Genomic DNA, 8,823 nt, shown 5'->3' on the forward strand with positions numbered 1-8,823 from the left:
CCTTCTTTATGACCTCACTACTCTCAACCTCCTGTACACTGGAGCTACAATTCAGGTTCCCACCCCCCTGTTGAATTAGTTTAAATTAAATCAAATCAAATCATTCCCCTAGCAAGGCTCTGCTTGTCACACATTGCTGCATGGGTGTTTTTTTCCCCGGTGGTGGAATATTGATAAAGTTGTCTACATAACTGGTGTTTTTCGTTGTGACCTGCACGCCCAGACGACTCAAACCAAATCACTGGAAGAAAACTTGCACACTTTGCTGAAAGCCGGTAGGGGGAGGAATGGAGCATAAGGGCCTGCGGCTGGTCCTCCCGGACTGCAGGGGGCGGTGTTAGGGGAGGGCAGTAGGTGGGAGCATCTTGCGACGGGGGCTGCCTTGTTGTGCGCGGCCTGGTCGAGGCTCCGGAGCCTGGAGTGAGTCGGTACCAGATGCCGGTCGACACCAAGCGAGTTCGAGGCCCGGAGGATTCGCAGTCGCCGCTGCTGTTTGTGGCGGGAGATGCGGCTCCGAGCGCGGTGCCGGGCCGGGCCCGGGTTCGGGCTGATGGGCGGTCAGCGGCTGAGCCGAGGCCGGTGTTTGCTCGGGCCGGCCTGGTGAGTCAGGCGGACGGCTCGGTGTACGCCGAGTGCGGCCTCACTAAGGTGCTGTGCGCCGTTTACGGGCCCCGGGAGAGCGACAGGAAGGAGGAGCGGCGCCTGAGCGGGGCAACCCTGGGCTGCGAGTTCAGGTAGGGGCCGGGGCCGGAGGTTGGGGGGTGGGAAGGGTCTTAAAGCCCCCCCCTCCCCAACACACAGACGGGTGCAGGGGGAGGGTGTACACTTCCTTATCCTTATCCCTCCCACGCTTTTACCCCCCCCCCCGTTCTCCCTCCCCCTTCTCCCTCCCCTCCCCCCTTTCCTCCCCCCTTCCCCCCCCTTCCTCCCCTTCCCTTCCCCCCCTCCCCGAAACCAAGGGCAAGGGGAGATGATGTAGAGACCCCTGGTGTAGGGAGTAGAGTCTCCTGTGATTTTGGAAAGGTGGGAGTGTAGGTTATCAGTGTGTGTCAGGTCAGCTTTGATTGGGGAGTGGTGTTTGGCGGGGAACTGGACTGGGTTCCTGGTCCCTGAGCAGCTGCAGTTTTATTTGGGGATGTGGGTGGTAGTGGTACCAGCGCATCGAATGTGTGTGAGAAAGCAGGTGGCTGGGTGGGAGTTCAGTTGGATTGGTGGTTTGGGCAGAGGGGAGGATTCCCAATCTGATCCCTGGCTGCTGGGTTTAGCAAAGTGAATTGTGGAAACACAGGCTCATCCGGTGACTTGAAGCTGGAAGGAGGGTAGGGAAATGTGTTGATCGTCAGCAGAAGAAGAAGGTGGGACTGTCAAGTGACTGCACAGCGCATTCCAGATCACAGCAGCTCACAAATAATGAACCTGGTCCTCAACCCAGCTCCGATTCCTTATATCGTCTCATTATCAGGTTGCTGACAGTTCTTTAAGATTGAATCAGAGATAGTAGGAACTGCAGATGCTGGAGAATCCGAGACAACAAGGTGTAGAGCTGGATGAACACAGCAGGCCAAGCAGCATCATAGGAGCAGAAAGGCTCCTATAAGATCCTATAAGGCTCCTTTAAGATTCATTTCTTTGTATGTGGAGGTGCTGGTGTTGGGCTGGGGTGGACAAAGGTGGAATGACAATGTAGACAGTGGGTGTCACTGGCAAGGTAAGAATTTGTTGCCCATCCCTAATTGCTTTTAAAACAGTGGGTTGCCTGACCATTCAGAGGGCAGTTAAGAATTGGCCACACTTTTGTAGTCTGGATAGCCTCAATTTTATTTTATTAAAGTTCCATTCCATGTGATCCTTGGTTTGTTGCTGATACTCCAACCTGAGCCATTTACTTGGCAGTCTTTGCTGCTGACTTTCATTCTCAAGTTTAGGATGACAAAGTCAATCCCAAATCTACCTCAGTTGGAACAGAAATTGAACCTGCACTGTTAGACATTTTTCTGAACCACTTCACCGACATTTAACCAACTGCGCTAACCGTATTCCTCTTTTCAAATATCACGTGAATGAATTCATAGGATTGTTTTTCTTCCCGCCCCCCCCACTCCACCCTTGTAGATTCGCCCCATTCTCTTGCAGGAAGAGAGCTGCCTGGATTCAGGGCAGCTTGGAGAAGGAGTATTCTTTGATCATGGAACAGAGCTTGCAGCCAGCTATCTGCCTCCACAAGTACCCCAGGTCCCAGATCGAAGTGTACGTGATGGTTCTGGAGAATGATGGCTCCACCTTAGCAGCTGCTCTGACTTGTGCTTCCATAGCACTGGCAGAAGCAGGCATCGAGATGTTCGACGTGGTGGTGGGCTGCTCCTTGAGGCAGTGTGGAGATGTCTCCCTTCTGGACCCAACAGCAGCCGAGGAGTACAGTGCAGCCTGCTCACAGGCCGTAAATAATGGCAGCTTGACTGTGGCTCTGCTGCCCACACTCAATCAAATCTCTGGGCTGGTCTCGAAAGGAGAGTGGGAGGAGCAGACATCAGTAGAAGCAATCAAGGCTTGCATTGAGGGATGTCAGAAGCTGTACTCTGTAGTCCAGCAGTGTCTAACCAAATCAGTCAAGAGGAAAATCCCACAGCTTGTCAGTAAAGATTAGATGAACTTTTATTCATGGACATTCTAGTAAATGCTTTCTTTAAAAAAAAATGTTTTTTTACTGTTCCATTTACTACATTTTATACAAGTTGCAGAATATCCTTTGTTAAGATTTAACTAAAATTGAACCACCACACGGTATTGGATTGAAGTGTGAGGTTCAGCTCTGTCTATGCTGAGTTGCCTGATCTGCAGTGGTGCTGAAGTTGAGCTTCAGTGCAGGAAGGGATAATCGGGCCAGGGTTCCTGAAGCTGATTGTTCAGTCTCTCCTGTTGGAAGTGTGGGACGTTGGGCCTCAATTCCCTGCTGTCTGGTCTTGAGCAGTGAGGGTGGAGTTGTGCTGCAGTAAAACTTGATCTCCGGGTGAAGAAGAGAGAATATATGCAATTCAAGCTAAAGTGGTAGGGGACTTTGCCCTCACTGCTTATTTTTTGCCCTGCCACAGTATTTATTTCAGTACTTCCTCACTGAACAGATTTCAACTCTGAGGGCCTAAGGATTACACAGTGCAGTCTGTCTGGGATCAGTCAAGTATTTATCCTTTCCAGTCCTTGTGAGTTATTAAAACAAGCAGTTTATTTGGTGCATACATATCTTCTCCAACTGGTACAAACACAACACTGGAGGAACTCAACTGGTCTGGGAGCATCTGTGGAGAGAGAAGCAGAGTTTAGTTTTGAGTTTGGTATGACCTCCTTCATACTCCATGTTCTCCAATTGGTCCCATATAGAGCTCTTTCTTCTACTGTGGGTAGAGACAAGGCACTCTTGGTACAGAGAATTTACATCCAGTGTCGTCTAAGGCTTTTGCTTTGAAATGGATCCCAGCCTGATGAAGTGAATGGTTACTGGTTTAAGGCCATTCTGTTAAATGAGCTTGGGGATAGTCTCAACTTGGTGGTCAGTGGCTATCAGCCACTGACAGCTGTGATGAATACTTCACCCAACTGCAGAAGCACAGTACAAGGCAGATTAACGGGCACAGCTCTTTGTTCCTCTCCCAACTTTGTAATGTGCTAGACCTGGACACCCTTGGATATGAGTGTTCAGGGTGGGAAATGTCCATCCAGTCTATTCATTCACTAACTTGTCTGTTTACTATATTTTTTTAACAAATAAAATCAAAATTCTTGACCATTCTGTCATTGTTCTGCACATGCTGAGTTGTAATTTGGAAGAAATGTCTCATTGACTTTAAGTGCTGATTGACATTGTGCAGCATCAGGCAGAATCCTGGGGAATCAAAGTTTGCTCAATGCTCCTGACGTAAATAATAGTAAAATGATGGTTTTTTTTATTGTTGCCATTAGGATTCCTTGTAACATCAGCTAGTTGTATACATTTACGTTACAAACAGCCTGAAAAAGATCCCTTTATACCCGCTCTCTGCCTTCTGCTAGTCAGCCGATCCTCTATCCATGCCAGTACCTTGCCCCTAACACCCTGGGCTCTTATCTTAAAAAGCAGCCTCCTGCACAGTGCCTTGTCAAAGGCCTCCTGGAAACTCAAACAGATCACATCCAAAGGCTCTCCTTTGTTGAACTTGATCGTTGTCTCCTCAAAGAATTCTGACAGATTTGTGATCTCCCCTTGACCAAGGCATGCTGACTCTGCCGTATTTTATCTGCTCTTTCAAGTACTTTGCAATCTCATCCTTAATAACGGATTGTAAAATCTTACCAACGACAGAGGTCAGGCTAACCGGCCTGATAAATAATTTATTTAAAAAAGCGTATTCCCTCTTGTTGTTCCCTCACCATCTGCCGCACACCCAGTCAAACCGTTTTACCCTTTTGTGGTACCACTGTTTGTGATGGGCTTTGAATTGCTCCACCCAGAGTATATTCTGCACCCTTACCACTCCAAGTGGCGTTCGACATGGAGGAACACTGATTCATCAGCCAAATGATGGTGATGGCCTAGTGGTATTATCGCTGGACTGTTAATCCAGAGACCCAGATAATGTTCTAGGAACCTGGGTTCGAATGGCAGATGGCGGAATTTGAATTCAATAAATATCTGGAATTAAGAGTCTAATGATGACCATGAATCAATTATCAATTGTTGGAAAAACCCATCAGGTTCACTAATGTCTTTTAGAGAAGGAAACTGTTATCCTTACCTGGTCTGACCTACATGTGACTCCAGACCCACAGCAACGTGGTTGACTCTTAACTGCCCTTTGGGCAATTAGGGATGGGCAATAAATGCTGCCTAGCTAGTAATGCCCTCATCCTGTGAATAAATAAAGGAAAAAAAGGGGAGGGTAGTTTATGATAACGAGCAAGAGGTTTGTTTGCTCACATTTGCCTTGATGCCTGAGATCACAAGTTCAGAGTCAATGCTGAGGACTCCCAGAGAATTTTTCCTCCAACTGTCCACCTCTGCAAGCTCTGTCCTAGCAGTGGGACACAATAGACCCAGGGATGGTGATGGACTCTGGGACGTTGGCTGTAAGGTCATGTTTTGTAAGGACCATGACCTTGTCAAGCTGTGACTCGACTTGTTTGCCGAGCTAGTTTAAAGAATTAAACCGCTGCAACCGCAGAAGTCATGTTAATCTCAGCACGTGCACACTTTGTACGCAACAAATTATACATGACTTGCACGTACGTCTTTCTACCCATTCAGCACATATGGAACAGAGGGGGAGATTTAATTGAGCTTAGAAAATCAAAACAGAGATCTTGTGATGGAATGGGTGACTATGGGTTCAGGCTCCACTCCCAGACTAATGGTCACAGAAGGTGCATTCATTATGTTGGCAAGTTAGTTGTAATCTTACAAATCCTTCCAATACACACAAAGGCATAGTGTTGTACAGAATGGAAACAGGCCCTTTGGCCCAAATCATCTATCCCAACTAGGTTTCCTAAACTGCGTTAGTCACATTTGCCTGTGTTTGGCCCATATCTGTCTAAACCTCTCCTATCCATGTACCTGCCCAAATGCCTTTTAAATGTTGTAATGTACCCACCTCTACCCCTTCCTTTGGCAGCTTATTCCATACACGCATCATCCTCTGTATGAAAAAGTTGCTCCAAAGGTCTCTCTTAAATCTTTCCCCTCTCTCCTTAAACCTATGCCCTCTAGTTTTGGACACCCCTCCCTTGGAAAAAAAACCTTGGCTATTCAATCAATCTTTACTCCTCATGATTTCACAAACCTCTATAAACTCACCTCTCAGCCTCTGACGCTCCAGGGGAAAATGGTCACAACCTATAGCTCAAACCCTCCAGTCCTGGAAACATCGTTGTAAATCTTTTTTGCACCTTTTTCAATTTTAAACACCCTTCCTATAGCAGGGTGACCAGAATTGTATGCAGTGCCCCAAATGTGGCCTTACCAGTGTCTTGTACAGCTGTAACATGATGTCCCAACTCCTGTACTCAGTGCTCTGATCAATGAATACAAGCATGCTGAAAGCCTTCTTCACCACGTCTACCTGCAACTCCACTTTCAAGGAACTATGTACCTGCACCCCTAGGTCTCTCTATTTGACAACACTCCCCAGGGCCCTACCATCATGTAGTAAAAAAGCAGGAAAGATTCCTAGTCAGCTGTGTGATAAAAATATATTGGAGTCTCCACCATCACTACCCATAGCTCCAGGCTACAACATACATGGAACTATTTACATTGCCACTGCAACTTAATATTCTTTAAGTGTAGAATTAAAAAGTAAAGAAGGATTTAAGATGGTAACTGGAAATATGTGTAGGCCACCTGGTATTATCCTAAATGTGGTACTGGGATTGGACAAGCTGGTAACAAAGTCCAAGTGGCTTTAACTTTTCTGTACACTGGGATAAGCAAGCACTGTGTGTGCTTGGGTTGGTTTCCTGCCACAGCAACTGGGTATTCAATCTTAAAATTAGTATTGAGAAAGGAGCCAGATTTAGTTAACAACCTAACAGTGCATGAACATTTCCTGAACAATGAGACACTTGAAAGGGAGAGACATTAAACCAGTAGGTAAGATGAGAGAGAGAGTATGGATATTATTGTAAACTTAGAAAACCAGAAATTGTTGGAGAAACTCAGCAGGTCTGGCACCACCAGTGGAAAAAGAAAGTAATGTTAATGTTTCAAGTCCAGTGACCTTTTAAGTGACAATTTATTGTAATACTTGCACAGATCCTAAAATACTCCTAAATTGGAAGAGTTGTATGTATCAAAACAAAAGACAGCCATGGAAAACTAAAGAGGTTCTCTCCATCATAAGGTCAGAAGTGGGGATGTTTGCTGATGATTGCACAATGTTCAACCCCATTTACTACTCCTCAGATTCTGAAGCAGTCCACGTTCAAATGCAACAAGATCAGGACAACATCCAGGCTTGGACTGACAAGTAACAGGTAACATTCATGCCACACAAATGCTAGGCTATGATCATCACCAATAAGAATCTAATCACCCCCCTTGACATTCAATGGTGTACTGTCACTGAATGTCCCACTATTAACATCCTAGGGGTTACTATTGACCAGAAACTCATCTGGACCCACCACATAAATACACTGCCTACAAGAGCAGGTCAGAGGCTACGAATACTGTGGTGAGTAACTCACCACCTGACTTCCCAGAGCCTGTCCTTCATCTACAAGGCACATGTCAGGAGTGTGAAGGAATATCCTCACTTGCCTGGATGAGTGCAGTTCCAACAACACTCAAGAAGCTTGACATCATCCAGGACAAAGCAGCCCATTTGATTGATATCGCATCCACTCCCTCCACTACTGACATTCAGTAGCAGCAGTATGTACTATCTACAAGATCTACTGCAGAAGATCCTCGGACAGTATCTTTCAAATGTACGACCACTTCAATCTAGAAGGGCAAAGACAGCAGAAACATGAGAACTCCACCACCTTCAAGTTCCCCTTTGACCCACTCACCATCCTGAGTTGGAAATATATCGCCATTCCTTCATTGTCACTGGGTCAAATTCCTGGAATTCCCTCCTGAAGGGTATTGTGGCTCAACCTACAGCGTATGAACTGCAGCTGTTCAAGAAGGCAGCTCACCACCACCTTCTCAAGGGCAACTCGGGACAGGCAATAAACATACTGGCCCAGACAGCGATGCTCACATACAATGAATGACTCAATGTGAAAAGAAATTAAGAGAATGCAAAAAAACACAGTTCTTGCCAACTGAGAAAGATAGCAGCAGCAAAGTTTGTCAAAGCCAATAGTAAAGCTACAAAAAGAGTGCATGAAAGGAAAACTTATAAAGGTACTCAGAAGCAATGATAACTCTGGCATTCTTGTTTAAAAAGAAGGAAATAGTGGACATACTGAACCACTACTTTGCATCAGTGTTTAAGCTGAGGAATAGGTCAGTACACAAGACTTCCCAAAGGAAATATTATTGAATCAGAGCAGGGATTCAACAAAACAAATGTTAGCAAGGTAACAGCAATGAAGAAAATAATAGCACTGAAGAGTGATAAATCCTCATGTACCTGATGGTTTCCATCTCAGGATTTGAAAGAAATAGAATTTTAAAGAATAAGTACCAAACTGTAATCTGCCAAAGTTATAAAGTCATAGAGTTGTACAGCACAGAAACAGATTCTTCAGTCCAACACATCCATGCTGACCAGATATCCTAAATTAATCTAGTCCCATTTGCCAGCATTTGGCCCATATCCCTCTAATCCCTTACTATTCATGTACCCAGCCAGATGCCTTTTAAATGTTGTACCAGCCTCCACCACTTCCTCTGGCAGCTCATTCCATACACGCACCACCCTCTGCGTGAAAAAGTCACCTCTTACATCCTTTTTAAATCTTTCCCCTACCTTAAACCTATGCCCTCTAGTTTTGGACTCCACTACCTTCGGAAAAAGACCTTGGCTATTCACCGTATCCAGGCCCCTCATGATTTTAGAAACCTCTATAAGGTTACCCCTCAGCCTCCTATGCTCCAGAGAAAATAGCCCCCGCCAATTCAGTCTCTTCCGAAAGCTCAAACCCTCCAACCCCGGCAACATTCTTGTAAATCTTTTCCGACCCTTTCAAGTTTAACAATATCTTTCCAAGAGCAGGGAGACCAGAATTGAACACAGTATTCCAAAAGTGGTCTAACCAATGTCCTGTACAGCCCAGGACAGGGCATCCCAAGTCCTATACTCGATGCAATGACTAGTAAAGGCAGGCTTACCAACACCTGTC

At 45.9% G+C, this 8,823-nt stretch overlaps 1 protein-coding gene across 1 annotated transcript; it reads left to right on the plus strand.

Moving 5' to 3' along the window:
* The first annotated feature begins 351 nt into the window (after positions 1-351).
* exosc6 (exosome component 6) lies at positions 352-3,784 on the plus strand. Its single transcript, XM_020533836.2, has 2 exons — positions 352-734; positions 2,113-3,784. Exons 1-2 carry the CDS (start codon positions 436-438, stop codon positions 2,642-2,644), a joined length of 831 nt encoding a protein of 276 aa, XP_020389425.1. The 5' UTR covers positions 352-435; the 3' UTR covers positions 2,645-3,784.
* The last annotated feature ends 5,039 nt before the right edge of the window (positions 3,785-8,823 follow it).

The sequence above is a fragment of the Rhincodon typus genome, chromosome 15, assembly GCF_021869965.1.
Source record: "Rhincodon typus isolate 14 chromosome 15, sRhiTyp1.1, whole genome shotgun sequence".
In the NCBI taxonomy this organism is placed as follows: Eukaryota; Metazoa; Chordata; class Chondrichthyes; order Orectolobiformes; family Rhincodontidae; genus Rhincodon; species Rhincodon typus.